Genomic DNA, 25812 nt, shown 5'->3' on the forward strand with positions numbered 1-25812 from the left:
CTAGAATCTGGGAGACAGAAGGAAACCAAAAATTCAATGAGACAGAGTTCAAGAGACTGGCTCATAGAAGGCTTTATTTAGGTTATTGTGGTAATGATGGGAAAAGGCAGGGATAGTACTCAGGGTTGTGCTTACTTCAAGCAAGAGCAGTAGAGAGGCCTGGAAGGGCCACTTGCCAGCTTCCTTCAGACCTGCTATAAGCCATGTCCCCATAAAAGGGAGGGAGAAATGAAAATGTGGATTCATTCATGAATCAACCTCTAGAACAGGAAGTGTGGCTTTTGGGCTATGCAGAGAAAATCTTTGTACAGAGAACACTGCCTTTGCCATCCAGCTAAATATATCATGAGGTGAGACAATGTCAAAGTTGGGAGACACTACATATTAGGGGATGTGGAGGCCAAACTTCAGAGGAAGGCAATAAAGTAGGGTAACTGAGACCATGGATTTGCTTTGACATCAGCCTACCAGAATTTTAGGAACAAAACAAAACCTTTTTTTTTTTTTTGGGGGGGGGGGAGCAGTATTTGGAATTGAGCCCAGGGGCACTCTGCCCCTGAGCTACATCCCTAGTCTTTTTTATTTTTTATTTTGAGTCAGGGTGTTGCTAAGTTGCTGAGGCTACACCTCCTGCCTCAGACTTCTGAGTCCCTGGGATTACAGATGTACACTACTGGGTCCGACTGGACTTTGGATTCTGACTGTGGACCCCTGAGCATGTTAATCTTTCTGTGCTATAACACCACCATTTGTCAAATGGAGGTAATAATAGTGCCTACCTCACAGGGTGGTAGTAAGAATGAATGAAATAACTTAGCTAAAATGCTTAGCTTGGTGTCTTGAATATTTTAAGCACTTGTGTTTGAAAATAAAAAGGTGGTGGGCTTAGAAAAATTTAGGATGGTGGCAACATAGACCCATCCTTAGTGCTGCTGCCAGAGACAGAGATGGAGGTAGGCTGGAGGTGCTGCTAGTCTCTACAGGAGACTGACAGAGGTCTGAGGTGAATCAGGCAGGTTGGGGGAGGATGATAGAATCAACTAGACAACCTGCTGGCTGTAATGTGGGGATATCCTACTCTTTTAAACACTAACGTTTATTAAGTTTATTTTGTGACATTTTCTCACTGCCAATCTAAGTGCCAAATTGCCTGATTTGAACTGAAGTGAATAAAAATCAATGTTGGTAGGAATACTGGATTGACATTATTGGAAACACACTAGAGATTGCAACATTAAGGAGGAATCCCCATTTTCAGGAAAAAATGTGGCTCCTCCTACTTAAGTTCCAGAAGTATGGAGGAAAGTGCTAAAATGACAATGGAGGTATGACCCTGGGAAAGCTGGCAGCTGACACTGAAAAAGAGATCTCTTTCCTCTAATCCTGAATGAACAGAAACTTCCAAAATCCACCACCCTAAGCCAAAAAATCCTCTGCTTAGAAAGCAATTGGTACTACAACTAGGAACAAAGAGATTTCTAAAAACCATGCAAAAATAGTCAAAATAAACTATATATCATATAGTTAAATAAAAGCTTATATCCCTTAAAGGTGAGGGTGGAAAGAGATTGCCAATTATATCACCTTAGAAATCAAAGTGCTAAAGAAAAGTGACAAAAAGTTCTTGAACATGTTATGCTGGGCCCCTGGCTTGAATGAACCTGTGGCCCTACCAGCCTTGCCTTGTAGTTCCTATCTATCTGAAGTCTGGGATGCTCCCCTTGCGGTCCTGTTGCAGGACCTTGCTTCCAGATCTCTTGTTATCCAAATGAACAACTGGGCATATTTATCATGGTACCACTTCGAGTCTTTGAAAGAATAAGGTCACAGGACAGTTAGGAAGGGGTGTTTTTCGCTGGGAGCAAATGGTGGCTGGAGTTTTCACCACAAGCTCCTATTCTTCTAAGTCCTACTCTAGGACCCAGAGATTCATCTGCTCTCACTTTTGAGGAGATAGGAGAATCTGGTCTCTTTTTCAGGAAGTACTTCTGCGTATCCCCTAAAATCAGAGGTACTGCAGAACTTAAGGAAAACTAGGTTTCTTAGGCATCCCACCCACCTCTCCACACAGTGGCACCCTCAGCTTTAAGTTTTGATAAAGGTTATTTTAAGTCAGTGGTTGTCAGCTGTGAAGGCCACTTCATTCCTGCTGTTCTCTATAAAGGAGGGTCATTTTAGCAAGAAAACAATACACAGTAATTTATAATGATGAGCTGGGAAGCCTAGAACTGTAGTACTATAAACTTGAGATATTCTATGGCCATGCATCAGTTTTTAAAATATAACCAATCATTGTCATATATATATTTAAATAATGTTGAAAGATTTTCCTTAATGTGATTTTTGCCAAGAACCTTGGAGATCTACTTGTTCTTAATCTTCCTAATATCCAGCCTGCAGGTTAAGTGAAAGTATCAAAAATGATAAACCAAATGAAGAAAGCCACAAATAAAACTTCAAGCTTCACTTTCAAAAGTTGAGGAAAAAACATACCCAAGGACTTTGCTAGTTTTTGAGTTAGAGGTCAAAACTGGGGTGGTTTTCTTTGGTCAGATAATCTATTCTTCTAGGAGAAGGTCCCAATGAAACTATTCTGAAGGACCATCCCTGTGCCATGTTTTCATGGCTAACTTAATTCCCTGTCATTCCATGCATTCTATACAGTGAAAGGAATCTTTTCTTTCCCTTTCTCTTTTTTGTTTTTGTGGTGATGGGGATCAAACCCAGGGCCTTGTGCATGCTGGCAAGGGCTTTACCATGGAGCTACATCCCCAGACCAAAGCAGGCTTATTTTAAAACACAACATATTCTGCAGAGCATTCTCTTTGTTTTTCAATATGGGCTCTTTTACAATATTTCCACTACCCCAAACCCACCTCAAATTTAAAATGACAGAAAACAAAATACCTTCCACAGGAAAGGAGCCTGACCTATAGGAAAGGTTTTGCCTTCTCTTTAATGTGATAGATTGGTCAATTGTCACACCATCAGAAAAAAACTGACCCAATATGCCTGTTAGTCACTTAAAATCCTTATATATAAATAAATTTGTTTTAAAGTAATAGACTTTTACAGTGTGAGAGAGCAATTTAATGTTGGCAGTCAATTAATGATCATAAGTAACAGGCAAGTAATAGTGTACCAGCTACTGAGTCCTAAAAATGGTTTCCATCTATCAAACAAAACAAACAAAAAATAATCAGAGCCACCAGACCCCTTGCCCCCAAAAAGCACTGAAACAAAAGACTAATCTGTTTATATAGTCACATGAAAAATAAACATCTTTATTTTTTGCCTACTTTATTTCATTTTTTCAAATAAAATTTAAATCTGTACAAAGTATACTGTTACAGTATATATTTTTTAAGAATCAATGCCTAAAAGAATCACAATACTTCAATAAGCAGTACAGCAGACCTCGCTAGTTTCAGCTTTGATATTGAACAAACTCAAGCCGGCTGATGCACAACACGTTTGCTTGGTTTCCACATGGTGAGTTCCCAGCACTGAGATGGGAGAACATGACAGCAAATATGGTTATATTACAGCCCGACACACTGCGCTTCTTCGTGTGATAATAACTGCACATATTTAATACAGAATGCTCAAATTTACTTTTTAAATTGCATTTGCTTATTTTTTAGTTGGCAAAATTCAGCATTCTTAAATGGGGTCCCCAAACAGTGCAAATTAATGATATTCTACTGTATATTGGCACATCTCCAATAAGGATTAACTTGTAAACTCAAAGAATATCAACAACTTAGTTCTAAATTTTAACTAATATACATCTGGTCCATTTAACCAAAGTCATTTTGGAAAGATATTAAAGAACAATTCTATTTCTGAAAGGATCTTGTTTTGACCAATCTTTAGAGAAGATAAATTTTTAAATTGTCATTAAAATGTTTTATTATAAAAATTTACAAACGATTAGAAATTTCAAGGTTATGATTCACAGCAGACAAATACAAACTGCTTATATTCCAACAATACCTACTCTTAGACTTTCCAACAGAGTACAATCATGTCAGCTGTGTTAACTAAAATTCTGAACAGTGTACTAAATTTATAAGTGGTGCTGGGTCTAGCAAGTGTAAATACACAGTATATTTCAATGAAAAGAATTGTCTTCTTTATACTTTATTTGTTTTCCCATAAGGAAACATTATGTTTACATTCTTTAATAAAGTTAATCTTACATCAGAATATAACTTAATACTGTCAGCAACAGGGACCACACACAGTAAATAAGAAGCACATTTAAAATAAATCTGAATTCACATAGATTAACATTTGTTGGTTAATAAAATATCAACAGTATTACAATCTTACAATATTTACAGTAAGAAAAATCTAGAGTAATATATACCTTTCACAGCAGGATTCCTTTTTTTAAAATTTCTTCCAGTTTGGGATTGTGTATACACGAAAAGCTCAAAATAAAGCAACTCTGCAATATAATCTTAAAATAATGGCTACTAGGGGAAAATTCTATCACAACCATTGAAAATAATGGTGACTTCTCACGGAGTCTGTGGCATCTGAGAACCCAGTAATTAACCAAAGTCTTGCTCAAACCAGCCTCAGTTACCAGATTAAAGCTGCAGAACTCCGGCCTTCCCTGACTGCTGAAAACCCAACAGATTTTCTCATCATGCTATAAGAAAAGAGGGAAAATTGGATTCAGCTTACACCTCATAGCTGGAAACCTCCAGCCAGTGCACATTCCCTAACTTATGCCAAAAGGGGACTGATTTCATCCCCACTGCATCATAAGAGTCCCAAGCTTACTCATTCCCCAATTCTTGTCCATTAGGATAAGGCATGAACTTGGCCCATATAATACACACCAGTATCTTAGAGACTTGGGACTGGGGCAAAGAAACAGATTAGTGTAGTTTGCACTGTGATCAACAGGAAAATGGGAAGTGATGCACATTTCCAATTAGAATGACAAGAAGACCCACATCCCTAAACTGGAATTTGGCCAGGGCATCAGAGTTAGCACCCCCTCTCTGAGTACCACCAGCAATTAGGATGTGTGCTCTGGGCCTTCTCTAAAAGAGAGCATCTACAGTAAGTAACACAGTGTGGGACATAAGTTCAGTGACGACTCCTAAGAAAGCAGATACGATTCTTGAATCTGGGGCTGTCTACGGCACCTGAGGTCAATCATCCGAGCTGTGACCTGTCCCAACCCTGCTTACTTTAAGATATCTGATGGGCACAGAGCACTCAGGGATACGGCTGCTGGCTACTTTGGACTCTAGATCTCACAGGTAATCAACAGGTATCTGGGATTGAATTAGCAAACTGTACCATGGCTCCTTAAACAGACACTGTCAGGGTTGAAATCATGTCAAACATGAATCTTCACTGTCAGGTCAGAAATAAAGTGGGAGTCTTCCCACATTGGCCAAGGTTATTTTGTCAAAACTTAGAGGAGTTGGACAGTTTTTCATGTTGCAAGTGATTAGTTTACTTATTTCAGTCAAGCTGGATTGGCAGACCAGACTGATCTATTTAGTTTTGTTTTTTGATTCTTATATATGTGCTAACCCAAAGCTGTTGTATTTGGGCTAAATACACTGACAGAGAAAATTCAAACAACAAAAGTTTCAGCAAACTTCTGTGGCATTTTCTTTTTGGAAGTCAATGCAAGATCGAAAGGTATTTCTACCCAACAAAGTCTGTTTAAGTGTTTAATGTTACTTCCTTTTTGGTCCTATACAGAATGCTATGACTTCTATATAGGTCTGAATGCAGCTCCATGTAGATTCCTTCTGTATATCTAAAAATATATACTTTTCAGTAGTTCAATACATGGTTAATCTTCCCACAGAGGAAGATTCTTGTAATCACATGTTGCAAAGTAGAAAAACATCTCCTTTCTAAGAAAGGAAATATACTTTCCTATTGTACACTTTTGAATAAGCCCAAAGGCATGCCACCAAAAATCATTAAACTAATACATGCACTAAAATGGTTGTAGTTAGACTTAAAGTGCTGCTTCTCAAATTTTAAAATTTGAAGACATTTTGTCAGTTGTTGACTCAAAGATCCTCCCCCCCATGGCGTCAAGAGAGAAAAGTAAAAAGTATGCATAAATCTTTAAACTATTCTTTACATGGGGGAAAGGAATGGATATATCAACTATCCTATTTATAAACTGGATTCCCAGTTTTAAATAAATCAGTATTTACTGGTAAAATTGTCAAAGCTAATACACCCAAACAAATGTTACTAGTAATAATGTTCTACATAGAGAATAATTTACTTTGGTTTTTATGCACCTTCTCAAAAATAATAACTAGTGTCCCATTCGTCACCAAACTGATGTGTTCCAGCAAAGTTGTAAGGCAAATCTTTTTTTCCCTAGTGACATCTTGTTTCCCAACAGACAAAACTAAATTATTTTGGTGAAGAAGGGGTTAAGATAATGGCTAACCCCTTGGCATCCTGAGCATTGTGGTTTATCAACTCTACCCTGCTAGAATTGTCAGGCACCCTGACCCCTGTCTTGAACCAAGAATGGCTCCCATGTCTAGAGATGCCTGACTCCTTATAAATAGCTCTCAGAACTTTGCTTTCTTTTTTCCTTCTGTCTGGATGTTATGAAGTTAAACAAGCTGGTTGCAATGTCACATTTTGCTAGTAGGGGCCACCATTTAATAATAATAAATTCCACTCTGAAATGTTTTAGGCCAATAGTTAGTTCCTAATTTTATCAATTATTTGTATTACAATCTTCTCTAGAGTTTTACTTAGAGCAGAGATCCTTAACTTGGGTTCAGAAGATATGTGATGCCCCCCTGAGGTTAAATGCAAAATTACCTGTGTATGTGCATTTTTTTTTCTGGGGAGAGGGTCCCATAACTTTCATCAAATTATTAAAGGTACCTGTGACCCCCCAAAAAAGGGTTACAAGGGACTTAGATTGATACCCGTAATGCATTTATATCAGGATTGGGAATGGGGATAGAAAACAAAAAATGGCCTAAAAGAGAGGGGAGTGGAAAGGAAAATGCTGATCTTTCCCTTTATTCACCTTTGGGAAATCAGAGCTTCAAACTGTGAAAAAGCATTAATTAAGCTGGTTAAACTCCATTAAAAAATAACCAAAACCATTTTCTAATTTTTTTCATTTTCCATAAGTAGTAAATTTAGTCTCTAAGAAAAGGTTTAGAGACTAAATTTTTCTCCTTTCCTGAAGGAAATTCATAGATACAACGCTGAACATCATCCACAACATGAAACAGGCAACTCTAATGATAATGATGTGAGTCTTTAACTTGCAGTTTTGACTACAGGATTATCTAAAGTCAAAACCACATTATTAACCTTCATTTCCCCAAACTGGTCCATGTTTAGACAACTACCTGGCAGAATTCCACTAGATAAACCTAAAATCTGGACAATGAAGTTAAAAACTTTTTACTCAAATTAAAAACAAAACCACATCTTCCAAAATAGAATCTGGTCAGAAACATTCACACTATGTCAGAGAGGACAGTCTCATTTTAAATACATCACTGAATTTTCAACAGAATTTGCAAACAGATTCAGAACAACTTAGCAAAATATGCTGAGAAGAGCATGTCAAGAATTAAACCACCCCCCCCCCCCATCCAGAAACACACTCAGGCATTCCAAAAATAAACCAGATTTGAAAAGAGGGCCTCTCCACTTGTTGGTTTTTAAGTATAAGGTGTGTAAAAAGCTATGGGAAAAGAAACATAAAATGAAACAATTCAATAACTTACAAAAAACAAATTTAGCCAAAACACCTCTTTCTGTTCTATTGATAAACCTATTATTATTATTTTTGCAGTTCTGAACAGAGTTGCACAATCTCACTGAGACAAAAATTATGCTCACAGGTACATTTTTTTGTTTTTTCTAGAGCACATCTTTGAGGTTGTAAGACTGGCTCTGGTTAAAACAGTCTCATCCCTTGTTGCCCTTACCCCTCAAAATGTGAATCAATCCTGAATACCAAAGAATAGACATTTAATGTAATTATTTCAATACCAGTTCTATTATATAAACCATGAGGCAACTATATGAATATTATGGGAAACTACATGAAATAGGGAACTGCCACTTGCAACCTACTTCACCTTTATAAGCATGTAACCAGTAAGACTCATTGATTAAGTGAAAACAGACCAACACTCTAAAACCAAACTATTTCAGGGTGGAAGTTGGCTCTTAGAGAGCCAACACACACACATATACACATATATATATCTTTTCTCTTAAGCTTTCACTTTGTTTAGTTTAACAATTTAATAAAGCTCACACAAGGATTTTATTGGCAAATAAAGGTCCATATTAAATATTTTATCAAAACAAATTTTTGTATTACATAGCTAACACTAAGGAATATTTTCTTGTCCTTATAAAGCATATTTAATTGCATATAAGTTTTGCTTTGGGTGGGATATTGAAAACATAATTCTGCAAGAAACTAGAAAAGACTAGAAACAAAAGTGAAAGTGACTAGTCTTAACTCTCAAAAAATCAAGTGCAAAGATAAGTAGTGCAAATAATTAAAACTAGAAATTTTATAGGCAACTTTACATAGTCTTTCCTGCTTTTCCACTTTAACATACTGACAACTTTGTAAACCCTAACAACTGTATGCAGCATGGAAATGGGCTATCATTTATCTCCACTGATTAGACTCAAGGAAGCCTTTCAAAGACTTGTCTCAGAATCATTTAAATCACTGCTTCTTGACACAGGTTTGGGAATTCACTTCTTTTTAAATGACTCCTAAGGGAGGGGCTATTTAAGAAGGCTCTGCACTGACTTAAGTTATAGTAGGTAACTATTATAATTTAAAATCTGACACAATAAAATGTGAAGATTATACACTAAATGCCAACTTTACAAAATAAGCTATGTAAAAATAATTCCTCTATTGTTAATGAACTTGACATTTATAAAAAAGAAATTACCTCAAATACAAAATCAGAACCTCTTTATGGGCTACTTTAAAAGAGATTTTTATCAGTAATGTATGGAGATCTGATTATAACAAAACTTGAAAGTAATTTGTCAAAATCATTGGGAATAAATTCATAGTAAATTTTCCAACAAAGAGTTAATCCAAATATATCTAAATTATGTAACTTTAAAAACAAATATAGCAATTCTTTATTTTAAATAATTTTAAATACCCCTGGGATTACAGAACAGAAAACACTGTCAGCTCACTCTACAAAGAACGTTAAGAACCTCAAAGATGTACTAAATTATATAATTAACATCTGCCACCACTGAACTCTTGGGAATTCTGTAATTTTAATGTAAGAGAGAAAGTGGGAAAACAAATAGTAACATGAATTTAGGAGGTGTGCTGTCTAATTTCAGAAATGTAGTATTACTGAAGACCTCATAAGGTCCACAGTGTTAAATGGTTGCCAGGACTGCAAATGTCAAAGAAATTTAAAAAATACTGAAAATTATAATTTAGTGCCATCACCTGGTTTATTCTTCTAAGAAATATATGTGGACCAGATGCTGAAGTTTCTTTAAAAGGAAGAACCTTTGGAAATGGATCTTTTTAGACTGCAAAAATCAAATAATGTGACATAAGGATCATTTTGAAAGGTAAAAGTAAACTACACTGTGACAAGTGCCCAAGAAAATAATGATATACTTATCTGTAGTGATAAATATTACTGATATATTAAAATGATAACTGAAAGTTTGAAACTTTACCTTCTTTTTCTCAAAATAAGTCACTAGCACCAACTTGCCTTGACCAGAAAAGCTGCCACTCCACAACTGTGCTACTTAAATTTGTCTCAGAAAAGCAAGCATCCTACACATGAAAACAGATTTGCATAATGTATCATCAGCATCATAACAAGCTACAGACCAAAAGTTTTCTCTTAGCAAATGAGGAACCCATTGTCTCTGGCTATTGAAACTTCTGTAGTGAAGATCAACTTCATTGTTCTTAGCAAACAATTCTCATTCAGACTTCATCTTAGCTTCCTACCTCCAATAAAAATTCCTCCCACTCTGCCTCCAAACCATTCCCTTATGTACCTCCCACACCCCCATTCACAAACACATTAAACAGCTTTCCCCTTCCTGCTCTCAAATTGCCAAACCAGTAAGCCTCAGTTCCCAGTAGCTTACCTAAAATACACATACTTCTTACTCTCTTCAATTTGCAAATTTCTTAACAAACATTAATTTAGATACTCTTCAAATTGCCAACAACAGAGAGAACAGCAGTCAGAAAAAAAAAAATTACCCAATTACCTCATAATATAGAAATCTTTCTGGGATCACCAGTTAGTTATGTTCTAAGACAGGAATCAGCAATTTCTTTACTTCTTTCTCAAGTGGGTAAGCTTGAGTGCCACTGGCAGGCCTATGGCAAGAATAAAGAAGAAAAGGAGAGAGAAACAAAGAAAAAAGAGGATAGGAGAGACAAGATATCAGATATATAAGGTAAGGAGGTAGCTTAAGAGCCACCAACAACTGCTAGAAATTGCCAATCCACTCCAGCTGAATGGGAGTTTGACCCAATTTCAATATGATCCTAAAAAATCTTTACTCGATGGTCATCACTGAGCGAGTCAAGGTAAATAGACATCATCTCTCCAGTAACTTTAACTGCTACCTAACAAGGATATCTTTTCCTAAATCCTCCTAGAAGCCTTCTGTATTAATACATCTTAGACCAACATACATGCTAACAAGGGTATTTCCATGTTTTTCACAATCTAGAATACAAGGGCTTGGTCCTTAAATTTGGAGACTTCTTGGATTATTAAAGTGGACTCAAAATCAAGAAAATTAAACTCTCTAGCTTAATTTTTTTTCCCATGAAATGCTACAAAATAATTAGTAAGCAAGTTATTAATAATCATCACAACAAAGTATGTATTTTGATTCCAAAAATGAGCAAAATATTTCTGGTTCTTATTTTACTTAGAGGATCACCACCATCAACAAGACAATTTTCTACAAAAGCAAAGAACATCAGGAAGAAGGAAAGAAGAAAGGATAAGGAAAGGGAAGAGAAAGGAAGGAAAGAAACAATACCAAATGTAATATGGATAATTAAATGAATGAGTAGCTATGAAATTCTTAAGAGAAATGTTTTTAACAAGTGACTTTTGCCATAGTCAACTTTTCTAAAGACAAATTGCCTAGGCCAATTAACGTCAAAATTTGGTAATCAGTCTGGCAGATAAAAGATGACAAACTGTTGACTTAAAACCAATCATATTTTTCACAATTCGTCTGATTGTTCTTGCACCTTGAAATTCTACCTGACTCAGGCTAATGGTAGTATAGATTATCTTTACTTAGCCCATAATCATGAAATTTCTGTTCAAACGAGTCAGTTGAATGGCCAAGGCCTTAGGATTTATTTTAGGATCAAATAACTTCATAAATCAGCTTTTCTTAAAAATACATTGCAAACTCTGCTAAGAAGACTCTACAGTAATTAATGCTGCTGGGTAAAAACTGCATTTTTAATAGCAGTGATCATTTTAGTTTATGGCACACTTCATTATGAATGGCCTAAATTTGGTTGACATATAATGAAGAAAAACAAATATTACAATGTATAATTTAAAAATAAAATTTAACTTTACACAAATAACTGATTTGCTTAACTCCACAAAATTCTATTTATTCCACGCTTGTGAAAAAGTACATATATGTATAAATGTCTATGTACATGTACATATACACATACATATATTACCAAACTATTAAGATATTCAAATTGAGGGGTAATCAACTATAAATATTATGTCATAATTATCACCAACTGTTTCAAATCTAAGTGCTCTTGTTTTAGCATCCTTTTAAATAGAAAGCAAGATTTCATTCTGATAACCAAAACTTTGAAAAAGAAATTCATTAGCGTTAGTATCTCACTTTTTATAAGAAATCTTACAAGAATATCCACGTTTAAAAAAATGAAATGTACAGTTATGGAAGTTACCAGAGCAATAATTTCAGAAAATCCCATTCTAAAATTATCTGGGAGTGAGTATGTGTGAGTGTGTGTGTGTGTGTGTGTGTGTGTGTGTGTGTGTGTTTAACATGAAAAAATGAGTGGGAATATTGAAGAAGAGAGAGTGAACCATGTGTGGGAGATAAAAATAATCATGCTCATGGTGGGGTCACCATGGCTGGCAGATAACCCAAAATGTCATAAAAGAAAAATGTGTTACTTTAGAAAGTTTCAACAGTGCCAAAACACAAAATGTTAAGCAGAGAAACAAAAATGAATGAGATAACCTCTCCAAACATTAAGTTCCACAAGAAACCAGGAAGAAAAAAGTTGACATAGCATCTTTTTAAAACATACTAAATCTTAACTGACTTAAAGATGATATAAAGTGCTTGGGCCATCATACCCACCCAGATTCTTATCATCAACGGATTTAACTTTTCCCCTCCCTTCCACCCAAGTTTAGTTCAGTTTTCCTGCAGAAAAAGTACAGCATTCCTACATTTATAATATGAAATGAAAACAGTGAGTACAACTGATATAGATCCATTGACTTTTATTACAAATGTACTTGATCACTTGGCTTCAAAAAGTTTAAAATCAATACCCTATTTTCTGTATGCCAGTACAAAGCAAACTGTTTTACAAATTAAATACCTAAAAATTTGACAAAAATATTAAAATTTGATGAAAAACAATTATAAAAATCCTTAATCTCTCTTCAAAAAAGGAGGCAGTCTTCCCAGTCCTATTATACAATATTAATAGTATTCACCATTTTTAGAATAGGTAGCTAAATTATATTTTTCTGTTAGCATAAAAAACTCTTTAAACTAATAGACTTTATTTGTATATGCTCCAGTTAAGTTCGTGAATGCCATCTGATTGCAATATAATCAACTATCTTTAATTGAATTCTCACTTACACTTATTTAATAATTTGCATAGTCTGAAAGGGATAAAGGTTATTCTAAGACTAATTACCATAGGCTATTACAGTGCTATTTTTCAAGGCAATAAGTATTTGCTCCCAAATGAAATTGTCTTCTTTAGGCAGGGGTTAAAATTACTAGCAGCTTTCTCCATACCTGAAAAATCAAACTGGAAGAGTTATCCATCTCTAAATGTGAAGGCCTAAAAAAAATATTGATATACTTTCCATTTTGAATCAAATTTCAACCCCTGCGTGGGAAAACCAGAAAGTGAGACTTTCAAGTTTTTTTTTTGTTGTTGTTGTTTTTTTTTTTTTTTTTTTGTTTTTTGTTTTTTTTTTTAATTTCCCTGTTGTTTTGGTTTCTACTTTCCATGGCTTTTGAGAAGCTGGAAAACAGTCTGTCTTTCCTGACTAGCATTGTCTTTTTTTCCATTTGGCAAATATTCATCTACATCCAATCTGTATCTAGTAGAGGAAAAGCCGACATGGCTTTTCTTATGAACTTCCTTTGTTGTCAAAGGAATGTATAATGATTTCTACAGTTCTGGTTAGTTAACTTTAGCTCCCTCTGTGGCTGGATGACTGCTGCTTCTAACATCAGCATGATAAATAGGAGGTACAAATAAAAAGTAGCTTAAAAAAAAGATTTGGTGATTAAAACAACAACAACAACAACAACGCCAAACACACACACACACACACACACACACACACACACACACACAAGCATTTCAAATCTGGTGGTTGATCTCTGGATTAAATTACTTGACAGTGTCTCTCATTTTAAAGAACGTCAATATTGCAATGCGTTTCAAGTTTTCTTATTTTACTTAGGCAAATAACAGTTTAACCAAGCTTTTGGACCTTCTTTATAAGACAAAGCAGATCAATAAAAATAAGGCATACTTGTCAGGAATTAAGCTTTGTTTGCTTATTTTTGGCACATTTGATCATACTGTCTTCTATGAATAACACATATGGTCAAATATACCTTTTTTTTTTTCAGCACAAACAGGGTTTACCAACTAGTAAAATAAAAACAAGGAGAAATTCCAACATAACATAAAACACTGAGATAATAGAACCTTGGTAAAGTACTGAGCACCTGGGAGAGGGAAGGTAGGAGAAGGTGAAACAGGAGAGGGGAGAAGGGAAGGTTGAGAGGGCGTTTGGGGAGGGTACAGTGAGATGCTTTAAAAAAAAAAAAAAAAAAAAAAAGAGCATCTTTACAGTCAGTCTTTTCTATGATCACTTCTTAAGTCTTAAAAGATCTGTATGTGGATTTCTTTTTAAATCCACTGACCATAAATCAGACAATGGTTTCAAAATCCTGGTAAGATTGTGTTTAACTGTTAAGAGTGTAAAGACAACTGCACAATACATGTGCTTCTTGATCCGGTAGGATTCCAAACAGAATCTGAAGTCTATAGGTAAGAAAGGCTTCACTTTAGGTAACTGATCCTAAAGAAAACCTCATGAAAGAACTCGCATCTCAAAGAAAGGACACTTTGCCTAAGTATGCTGTGTTTTTGTTGACTTGCACTACTTATTGCTGGCTACCATGAAACACTGATCTAAGAGTACTCCAACAACCTGTAGTACAAGGCTTAACTTTAAGAAGCTATAGTAAACAAGAGACAAAATCAAAGCAATTCTCTTTCCTAATTAGTAACAGCACAGAGAATGCAATCTTTTCCATATCACAGTTAAAGTACAGTGAACAGAACAGCTCAACAAACCTTAAGACAAAAAAGTTCAGGTTATTAATGTTTACATGCAGTTGATAAGCATTCCAAATGTCACATTATGCACTGTAAAAGCTCATCTTTACTATATGGAAGTAAGAAAAATGCACCTTGGGGGAAGGGGAAAAGCAATTTAATCATTTCCAGTGATTTAGTAAGTAAAGAAACTCCTAACTACTGTACGGTCACCTCATATTTAACATTGTATGAATATTAAAAGCAAACAATTTAATGGGAAAATGCACAGTACAATGAAAATAGCTTGTTATTCAACACATACAGTAGATCTCAAAAACAAAGACAACACACTCAACCAGGGAGCTTAAAAATATCAAATCAAAACCCAAAGAACCAGCAGAAAAAAAATCCTTCAAAAAGACAACTGTTTCGCCTTCCTAGGCCAAATGCTTTACAACGTGAGAAGCAATGATACCTTCCCGCTCCTACAGGTGGTGTCTTCTACATACAGCAGTTAGATCTATATGGCTGGATTTGCCAACAATTCCATCCCCAGAACTCTCTGTCAGACAAGATCTGAGATCCTTTTTTTTTTTTGTTTTTTTTTTTACCAAAATACTTTCTACACAATTCCAAATCAAAAATCAAAATGTACTGTTTAAGGCATCTTTTTTATAACATTTTCTTTTCACTCAAAGATGATAGTCATGCAGCAGTTTAATGATAAAAATATATTAATATTTTACTATACAGCAGCAAGAAGTTAGTTGTCAATTAAAAGCACACAAACATCTTTAAATGAAAACCTGTGAAAGACTACCGTTACAAACAATTTCAGTTTGGAGGACACTAGCTTGGTAAAGTGCTCTCCTAAGCTTTGCATTTTCATACCCTACGCTTTGAATATATGAGTTATAGAACATACTTTTGATAGAAGGCTTGTACACTTGGGGAACACAAATACACTTAGCATATAATGTAGCCAGTAATAACTAGCACCACAGCTACATGGAAATCCTTTACACACACCAACTTGGCTTTCACTTTTAAAATAAAACTCAAAATCCATGGCTCAGTAGGATAACTATAATTGTGTTGCTCTGCTTTTTAACAGGTCTACATAAGTTAATAGCACTGGCGAAAATCAAAGGATAGCTTCAGACCTCTTACAAGTTTAGGAGACAGTGCTAGTGATCACAAATAGACTCACTACCTGAAGTCCAAGTACAGGTTCACTGGAAATTGCTGCACGTTAGTTAAGTTTTTAAAATCTTTCTACATATAATAAAAAAAATATATTATGAACAATACAAGTACATCTCATATACACAATAACAAAACGCCTACTCAAAGCAAACAGATGCAGAAAAATATGGGAGATTTCCTTTTTCTTTCTTTCTCTTTTTCCTTTTACTATTTGAATAACTTTGGTTCCAACCATAAAAATCACAACTTAGCAAATTTCATTTAAATGCCTTTTTTAATAATTTCTTGATGTTCACAGAAGTTTCACTGACCATTTTTATGCTTAAGGTCCAGATGCAATGCATATTGTATAAAAGAGAGCACTTATTGTTTACCTTGCATGAATTAAACCTACGTACCTTTAACTCTACAAACTTCTGCATAACATTTAGACAAAGCTCAGACACACAGCATGCCTAGCCCTCATATATATACACATCTCTAATCACAGGTATATAGGGTGTCAAATATACTATAATAACCTCCATGTAAGGTTTGAAATTTGGTAACAAAATGAGAAAAACTAAAAATATTATTTTACGTGTTCTAAAATATCTCTTTTTTGTGCTAAAGTCAAATGTTAGCTCAACATGAAAAGGACTTTTATATAATTCAGCAATATTATAATCTTGACCATTTTGCAAACACTTTTAATAATAATAGCTTAAACGTGTACAAAAGTTCTTGGTTAATTAGGGAAATAAACACTCAGTTCTTTATATTTTTTAATCAAGTAGGAAACACAGTTCATATAATGTTATTACTTTTTTGTATTTTTTTTTTTTGTTTTTTGTTTTTAGCAGCTGCTTACTGTTTTATATGGTGGATAAAGTGGACAACATCCAGCGATGGGTGGCAAGTCAAGAAGAGAAACTGTCAGTTGGTGGAGGTTCTGTGGGTGGTGCTCCCTTGGAGTTAACAGTTATTTCTTTTTTTTTTTCTTTTTTTTTTTTACTTTTTAATTTTTTATTTTCTCTCTTTCTTTACAGTATATTTTCTCTGTGTGTGGCTGTGTGTGTGTGTGTGTGTGTGTGTGCGTGTGTGTGGGTTTTTTTTCCATTCAGTTTGATCAATCTTCTTCCCCTTCTTCTTCACCCTGCAGTAGCAGAGTGGCAGCGGCGGTCTCCTCCTGCTGCTGCTGCTGCTGCTGGTGGAGCTGCTCACAGGCAGCCCGCTTCTCCCTCTGCTTCTCCTGAATCTTCTTCATCTCCTCCGAGTACTTGCAGAAGGTGTGTCCAAACTTGGCCCACACCTTGTAGGGCACGGTGATGGAGTTGCGGTAGGTGGGCTTCACCTCACTCACTCGCATAAACACGCCGTACTTGTTTGAGCCCACATCGAAGAAGAAGCGCTTGTTGTCCACAGTCAAGGAGGTGCCCTCGGGCAGCTCAGCCGGCTCCTCCTCCACTCCATAGTCGTCGATGAGCTTGGCCAGAGCGTCACGGAACTCGATGAGCCCCTGCGCGGGCAGCGCAATGGTCTGGCCCTGCGTGGAGCCCAGGCCGGGCCCCCGGTTGACCGTCTGGCGGATGCGCAGGAAGCGGCCGCGCTGGTTCTCCTTGAGATCCATGTAGTACTTGCGATTCTCGCGCACCAGGAACTCGCTCTTGAGTGCCCGGCGCGGCTCGTCCTGCGCCTGGGCCAGGTCGGGCGGCTGGCTGGGGCCCAGCTGCGCGTAGTGCTCGATGAAGTCTCCCAGGTAGTCGCGGAACTCCACGGCCACTGACATGGAGAGAGTGAGGCGGCTCTTGTTGCCGCCCGCGCCCACCTCTGCGATCTTCAGGAAGCGGCCCTTGGCGTTCTGCTTCACGTCCAGGTAGAAGCGCTTGTTCTGGATGTCCACCCGCTTGGAGGCCAGCTCCTGCGTCTCGTGCTGCAGCCCCCCCGGGGCCCCGCCGCCGCCGCCGCCGCCACTGCCGCCGCCGCCCCCGCCGCCACCACCGCCCCCGCCGGAGCCCGAGCCCGAGCCCGGGTGCCCCAGGGAGCCGCCCGAGCCCAGCGCCGCACCACCCTGCTCGCTGCCGCTGTCTCGGTCCGCCATGATGCTGCGCTCCGCCGCCGCGCCGCCGCCGCCGCCGCCGCCTGCCGCTCCGCCCGCCGCCTCAGTCGCCTCAGCCGCCGCTGCTTTCCCTCCCCGGCTCCGCCTGCTGCCGCCGCAACCCCCACAGCCAGTCAGCCACTCTCGCGAGATCTGCGGGAGAGACGAGACAGACGAGACCCGGTAACAGGGCACTGACTCCCCAGTACAGTAGCAGGGCGCCCTACTGTACGCGCCCACCCGCCCGCCAGCACGTGACCCGAGCCCCCTCCCCAATGCCAGCCCCCTGTCCGCCCGCCCGCCAGGCGGCGCCCACCACTAGCCCTCACTCTACACCCCCAGCTGGGGGTGGGGAGGGAGTGGGACGCGCCGCGTCGCAGCTCTGCTGCCGCCGCCGCCGCCGCCAATGCCACCACCACCACCACTGTGGCTGTCGCTGTTGGCCAGACCTTACGCGGCCTTGGCCCAAGGAGTTGGGGGACTGGGGTGAGAAGGGGTCTGCCATTCTAAACACAAGGAGCAAGACTGAGTTCTGCTTTCCAGTGACCCCAGAGAGAGGATGCGGGGGGAGGGGCCTGCGCAGCGCAGTATAGCCCACTGCAGAGAAGGGACACCGAGTCACAGCCACCCCCTCCCATGCGGGCCTTAGTCAGACCCAGACCCAAACCCAGACAGGCCCGCCTGCCACCCAGCTAGGTTGTCTCCTACCGCAGAGCCCTGGCCGCAGAAGCAGGAGAGGAAAAGAAGGTGGTGCGGTGGTAACCCTTAGCTGCAGAGGGGGCTGCTGGGGATGAGAACCGGGCGCCGGCAGCAGTGGCTCGGAGCAGCAGACACCTAGCCTGTCTCTCCCCTCTCCTTCCCCTCGCTCCCGCCGCTCCCCCTCCCCGCGCACGGCAGCGGCTCTGGCCTCAGATGATCCCGCTCCCCCTCCCCCCAACCGCAGCCCCGCACAGTCGGGCGGGCGGGCGCACTCACCGGCGGGGGGGAGCCAGGCGGAGGACAGTAGCCGCACCAGGGCTGGGGTGCCCGCAGTGTTTATTCCAATAGGCTCTACCCTTACTCTCAAATAGTAATCAGAAAGGAACCCCACGCTCACCCAAAAACCTGCAACCAGCCCCCCCTTGGGACCAAGACAGTCTGCTTGCCTCCCCCTCCTCCTTCCGAGATTTGGGGAAGGGGGGCACCCTGCTCAGGGCTGAGCCTAGCCTGGGTTGCTGGCCAGCTCTGCGGATGAACCAGGCCCTGCCGGGCATTCAGACCCTACCCCACTCTTTTTCCTCTCTGGAAGGACCCAGAATGGAGGCGAAAACCAAGCAGGCTTTCGGAAATTCATGAGCTAAAAATGTCAGGAATTTCCTGGGAAACGCAGTTCCTTACGGGATTCATTAAAGCAGGTTCGCTTGCCCCTTTTACTCTTCCTCCCAGAAACTTGTAAGTGTCAAGGAGGGCCTCACCCCCAAAAAGTCAAACATTAAATGACCGCTGGGTTTTATGCAGACAGCTACGTTACCGACCATTAATTAACCAATGACTCTTTGGACTGTGACAGCTAAAGGGGATCTTCTCTGATAACAGAAAAGGTCTGAGGAGTAAAGAGGAGACTCAGAAATAATTGGTTTCTTTTTTTCCCAGATCTGATATATAATCTAGGCCCTATTTTCTAACTCCCAGCTAGGTAGTGGATGCTTATAACTCTCTCACTGCAGTGTGCAGCCCTCACAGTTGTGAGAAAGCTAAGGCCTATTTCCAGGGAACCCCTACCAATGCCCCCATACTCCTCATCACCTTCTGCAGAGGGCTGAGAACACAGATCGTGCAGTCTTATTCCTGGCTTAATCAAGCAAGGATTGCCGCCTCGCCTCGGATCTTAAAGAGTGTGACTATTTCCATTGGTGGTTTCCACTCCCATTGAACATCTCCTCTACTTCAAAAGTAAGGAGACCTGCCTCCCCCACTCTTAGTTATTGAAACAAAATGACTACATGGTTGCCCAAAAGTGAAGACTAATGATCAAGAAACCAAGAACAGTCTAGGGCATAAGCCTTGTCAATCCCTGAGCCCTCAAAGTCCCATAATATATCCTTTCACTTTGGGGGCAAACCTGCCTGCTAGGTAGTTATAACATCCGTTTTCTTTTAGCAAGAGCCCCATTCTACTCAGCGTTAGCTTCTTCAGCTCTGGGCTGAAGTTCACTAGTTCCCATTAAAGAGGAAGAAACAGGGCAAAGAACCCTGGCTACCAAAGAGCAAACTGGGGTAGTCCTATGATACAGCCTCAAAACCATGTACATATGTCCAGTGGTCTCTGAAATCGCTTCCTAAAGGGGAGGCACATTCTATGAGATAGAAACCCAGGCTTTGGGCCCCATAAATACATTTTAAATTTGGGGGCAGCCTCTATCAGTATAGATTCCCTCAGTGCTTTATTTTCTGCACTCTTTCCTCTATCCCTCAGTCTGTTGGGAAGGATACACAGGAACTTTTAGAGTACTTCTACTACACAAAAATACATGTGTGAAGAAGCAGTGTCTCCTCCAGACTCACACAGAGGTGATCAGGACCCTGGATAGACCCCGAACATAAAGGCTGAGTGGCAGGGTCTCTATATAAATACCAACTGTAAACAAAGGCTAAGGTCTGTTGAAGTCCGATCTAGAAAGGCTGCTGCTCTTCCTCAAGGGTTTGTCTTACAATAAACCAAACTCCTGTCCCTTAATGAGAGCAAAAAGATCAATGAGATTTTGAAGAAGGGAGACCGCCTGTCAGTCCCTGCCAACAATGACTGTACCAGGGATAGAAGCCTTAGGCTCAAAAGTGCCCAACCTCGTGGTCTAAATTTCTTGCTTTCTGTCCCAAACATTTATGTCTAGGGAGTTCTGAAGCGGTTTGAGTTTGGGAATGCCCTGATTTGAGAGAGAGAGAGAGAGAGAGAGGCGCGCGCGCGAGCGACTGTCACCAGGAATTTACTTTAGTTCCCCAATGCAGAGGCAACTGATTAAGTTTCTAGACAGAACATAAGTTAAATATTATTTGCACACATAAACTGAGAGTTTTAAGTCAAAAACCAGCAAATGACTGAGACCTGGATCTTGCCACATAAATACTACTTGTTTTATACTACTCATCATATGTATAAGATTTCTGCCCTTCTATGGCAGTTTCTCTCCTAAACATGTATCTAAAAAGTAACAAGGCTAATGCCTTTCCCAAAACAGTTCAATAATAAAGGAGACAGCATATTTTCATTACTGAAAATAGAGTTAATTTCAAGATAAGCCTGTTAGTATGGGCTTTTTCTCAGACTAGGAAGTAAAAGGTGGCTTCATTAGACTACAGTATACAGCAGTCATGAAAAGCTGTGCAGGAGAAATGAATATTAACTTGTAGAAAAGTCTGAAAAAGTTTAGGACCTTAAGTAGAATTTCAAAGTTATATGAGTATTGTAACATTGAAGAGTCATTATAAAATTGTGGATTTAAAAGGCTACTAGCCATTTTATTAGTTACCTAAATAATATACTAACTCGAATAAAAAACCTATTCTAGTATTCAGCTGTTTGAATTTGTTACTTTAAAACAAATAGTTGTAAAACTAAATTTACAATTTCACTACAATGCAGGAAAGACAAAATGGAAACGAAATATAACATGCAGCTAATTAATATGCAGCAAAATATCCATGTTAATGAAAAATCATCAAAAATATTCCTTCTCTTAAAAACTTGCTTATATTTTAAAAACCTGATAAACATCTCTAGATTTTTTTATTTCATTAATACTATACACACATTTTAAAGAGCATAGAGACTATTTTTAATCTCACTATGTATTTAGCAAACTGTTAGTCACAAAAAAAATTGCACAAGAAAACAGACATCCGGCAGAAGAAGAAGGAAAAACGTCTAAATTCTTCTCATCCTGAACTACAGGTGATTTGGAAATAATCTAATTCAGCTCTGTTTTTCTTAAAGTCAAAAATCAACCCATATTTATAAACTAAACTTGGGAAAGAGAGGGTATCTACCTTTGGTAAACCCTTTTGATTCTAGAGTTCCCAACAGAAACAACATGTTCATTAGTACTTAACCAAAGCACAAATTTCCAAAATAAAAGTGAACATTAAACTTGTTTTCAAGTGTTACTTGGGTTAAACCAGACAATTATCTTCAATACCCAAACCATTAAAATTAACACAAATGTTGTACTGTAAATGTTCAAAGTGTAGAAATTACCCATTTCTTCTCATGGCTATATCTATCAGGAAAGTTAAAGGAAACCCTGAAGTAAATCCTAACATTTAACAACATCATCTCATAATACCAGCATTCCACGAATCATTTTTTAAAAAGCATGTCCCCTTTCTATGGCTCACCTATTCTTGAAAATTATGCCTCTTCAATGCTTTACTAATGTTTAGGATTAAGGATATGAAGCATTAAAAATCTGAAGAGAACAATTCATGTGATAGAACCTTTGCATTTCCCTAATGTCTTCATTTTAAACATTTGTAAAAGGATTAAATAAAATTAACACACATTCTAAATTCGATAAAAGATTTAGAAAACCCGACATTTACCCAAAAGGTCCAAACAGAACTGACTCAAATGTCAAAAGCTTCCTCTCTTCCGGTTGATACTTAAATGATTTTACTAGTGCTATGCCCAAAGGAATGAAATCAGCAACTCTCCACACTCTAGTCAACACTCCAATTTCCAGAACCGCAATTCTCAAACGTCAGTTGGGCGGGGGCAGAGAGGGGTCTCGAAACAATCCCCACATTTCCTTTTCCCCCTGACAGTCTACTAAAAGATGTCAAACCAAATTCGACAAATCCAGCCTACTGTAAAACACTAGGACTACCCTACCAAGGACACGGGACACAAGCACAGACAACGTCGCGAAGAGCTTTCCATAAGCCCCTGGCCCGACAGAAACGTAAAGGTCCCAAATCAGAACGAGTAGAACCGTCAAGAAAGTCCCGCAGAGGCAACGAAAATGAAGGTGGCATTTATTCTGGGGTCGACAGTTACGAATCAAAGTTACCCAACCAGTCTCTCGGGGCCTCTACCAAAGTTCAGGCTTATGGCAGAAATACTGATCGGGTTCCTTCCCTTAAAATATCATAGCCCACGGTCGCTCAAAAGGAAGACCCTCCAGCTTCGTATCGATTCCTTTTGCCCCCGAACAAAGGCAGAGGAGGTTGTGGGGCGGTAAAAATGCCTGGTTCGGGCCACCCATCCTTGGGCCTGTCTTCATCTGCGATGTCAGCATCAATGGGGGGGTTTTGTTGTTGTTTTGGCTTTTTTTTTTTTTTTAAACAACGCATCCAGGGCGGGTGTATGCAATGGGTGTGTGTGGGGGGGGTAGGTTTGAAACAGTGGAGAGGAGGAGTTGGTTGGTAGTGGAATCTAAATTACAGAATTTTCTTTTCTCTCCCCTCCTTCCTGTGTTGCCGTTCAGGGAGTGTCGGCCACGTCTAGCGCGCTGTCCCAGGCCCCGGGGCGAAGATGGTCTGGGGAAATGGGGCTCAGGGATTGCTAAGAAAAGGCATGACTGGTGGTCTCCAGCGCCTGCGGGTGTAGGATTTTTTAAAAGAAATGGGGGATGTTATTTTGGTTTTGTTTCAGAGGTGGAGGGGGTTTATTCGTTCCTGGGTGCGAGGCCGGAGGGGGGGGGCGTTGCTACACTGCCTGGGTCCCCAAGAAGAAGGGTGCGGGATGTCTGCAATGGTACAATCATTATTGCTGGGCTGAGAGGGCAATTAAAGGGGACGGGGTGGGCGACACCTCGAGCTGTGTCAGCGGTAGCAAGGAAGGTCGCGAGGGGCTTACCCGGGCGGGCGGGCGGGCGCTGTCCTGCCGCAGGTGAGGGAGGGCGCAGTCTGGAGGGAGGGAGGGTGCGCGCGAGGCAGGCGCTAGGCAGGCGCGAGGAAGGGGGGAGGGGAGGAGGGCGCGCGCGCGCACACCTGTCCTGGACAGCGGCGCGAGCCGAGCTGCGCCTCACTCCGGCTCTGCGGGCTGAGAAGGAAGGAGGGCGGGCTGGCAGGCGGGGGCGGGACGCCGAAGGGAGGAGGAGGAGGCGGCGGCTCGGATGGCTGGCTCGGCTCTCGCTCGTTCTCCCTCCCGCGGGCAAGTCCGGCTCACACCCTGCTTCTCCCGCTCACTCACAGCCCCCTTGGCTCTCCCTCCTCCTCCTCCTTCCCCTGCGGGATCCGCTCGCCGCCGCCGCCGCCGCCGCAGACGGCAAGTCGTGGCAGCCAGACGTCGGCGCGTAACCCGGCGCTCCGTGCGTGACTCCAGGCGACGTCAGCGCGCGCTCCGCGCTCCCCACCCCCCTCCGTGGCTCGCGCCTTCAGCTCTCGCGTCCCTAGGTTTCAGTTGCAGCCACGGCGGCCGCTGAGCGCGTTCCCTCTGTCTCTTTCGCGCGTGAGCGCGCCTTCTCCGCCGTTGGCGCGTCAACATCCCGCGGCCCAGGCCTTGGGGCGCGTCTGAGGAGGGTGCTGTCTGGGGCCACTTTGCTTGCACTTCCTTCGCTCACAGCCCAGAGTCCAAGGAGAACTTAGATCTCTTTGGGCTTTTGAAGGCCGAGGCCAACCTCAGTCGGGAATAGAACCCCAAAGGGCCTGCGCCAGCTCCAAGTTAAGGCCCATAACGTCGCTGCGGCTACAGCCTCCTCCTCAGCAGCCGCTGCCCTCCGCCCCCTCCCTCTGGCGGCAATAGGCCTTTCATCTCCCGGGAGGGTCTCACCTTGGCCTTCAGACACCCGCGGAGAGGGGCTGGAAGGGCAGAATTAGCATAAAGAAGAAAGGCTAGATCACGTTCAGGCTTTAGCCTCAGGAATTCTCGACAGGAAATGTGGGGTTGCTGCCCAGCCTCCCACGCCGTGTAGGTGAAGCTGGGCCCCTTTGAGGAAATGTGACTAAGGGCAAAACTGATAAATATTATTTATGCGTCCTTGGGCCGATAGGGAGAGAGTAAAAGAGCTGACAATTTTCATAAATTGCTGCGCAAAGGCGAAATGCTGAATTATAAAATGTCCTTTAGGACAGTTTTCTTGCAATCTTACAAAGTTTGACAAGGTTTTTGGTGCATGGTAAGTCTTTTATGCCGTCACATTTTAATTTTGCAGTACTATGTATGTAGACGCAACGTCGATCAGCTAACAATTCCTCAAAATAAAAACTGCATCGTCTTTGTAATTATTTAAATAGATCTTAAAGAAGTCAACCTACGGTTTTCAAAAATTGAGACACTGCCCCAACTTAAATAACTGATTATATTTTGTTTTGAAGTTACATCGTAAATACACCACAAAACGCCCTTTCCTTAGGCAATAGTAGACTTTTTAATTAGTACATTAGAATTAGTGGGGTTCATTTTGACATATACATAAATGAATATACTATTTCAATCCTCAATACTGCCACTCTCCCTCCCCTCAATAATATACTTTTAAATTCACTAAACTTCTAAGAAGTTTATGTAGTGAATCCTACCAGGCAAGTAGGATTGAGGTGTGAAGGGGCAAGCAGGTCTGTTGCTTACTTTGTCAACTAAACCAGCAGTCCCTCAATTGGGGTTTCTTTCAGGTTTCTATTGATGCTCCGTCTTATATATTATAGGTAGTGCTTAACTGCTGAGAATCATAGAGAAATTTTTGAGTTTGAAATTTTGTGCCTTAGAAAATCACGACTCAGCAATAAGTTATTGAAAAACAATTCAAGTCCATACTTTCAACAGTAACAAAATATTCATCCCTAGTAAGAGGTGAGAAAATGAGATTGGTTTAAGAGTGATGGGTCGTTTCCTTGAATTGCTTCTTTATTCACCTCATCTTTAGGTGGCAGCACTACTATATATATCTAAAACTACACTGTTCTGCAACTTGATATCC

General features: G+C 40.3%; 2 protein-coding genes across 6 annotated transcripts; both read right to left on the reverse strand.

Moving 5' to 3' along the window:
* Window positions 1-3263: 3263 nt before the first annotated feature.
* IGIP (IgA inducing protein) lies at window positions 3264-8215 on the reverse strand. The gene has a single exon (XM_079144015.1). It carries the CDS (start codon window positions 3587-3589, stop codon window positions 3428-3430), a length of 162 nt encoding a protein of 53 aa, XP_079000141.1. The 5' UTR covers window positions 3590-8215; the 3' UTR covers window positions 3264-3427.
* An 8590-nt stretch (window positions 8216-16805) lies between these two features.
* On the reverse strand, window positions 16806-24684 carry PURA (purine rich element binding protein A). Of its 5 annotated transcripts, none has more exons than XM_079143983.1 (2): window positions 24666-24684; window positions 16806-18074 (listed from the first exon to the last, which is right to left on the reverse strand). In XM_079143983.1, exon 2 carries the CDS (start codon window positions 17922-17924, stop codon window positions 16953-16955), a length of 972 nt encoding a protein of 323 aa, XP_079000109.1. In that variant the 5' UTR covers window positions 17925-18074; window positions 24666-24684; the 3' UTR covers window positions 16806-16952. The 5 variants fall into 5 exon arrangements, with proteins under 5 accessions (XP_079000109.1, XP_079000107.1, XP_079000106.1 ...); XM_079143981.1 differs by lacking the exon at window positions 24666-24684 and adding an exon at window positions 23885-24200; XM_079143980.1 differs by lacking the exon at window positions 24666-24684 and adding an exon at window positions 23751-24200.
* Between the last annotated feature and the right edge of the window lie 1128 nt (window positions 24685-25812).

This window comes from Sciurus vulgaris (genome assembly GCF_902686455.1).
Source record: "Sciurus vulgaris genome assembly, chromosome: 6".
Lineage (NCBI taxonomy): Eukaryota > Metazoa > Chordata > Mammalia > Rodentia > Sciuridae > Sciurus > Sciurus vulgaris.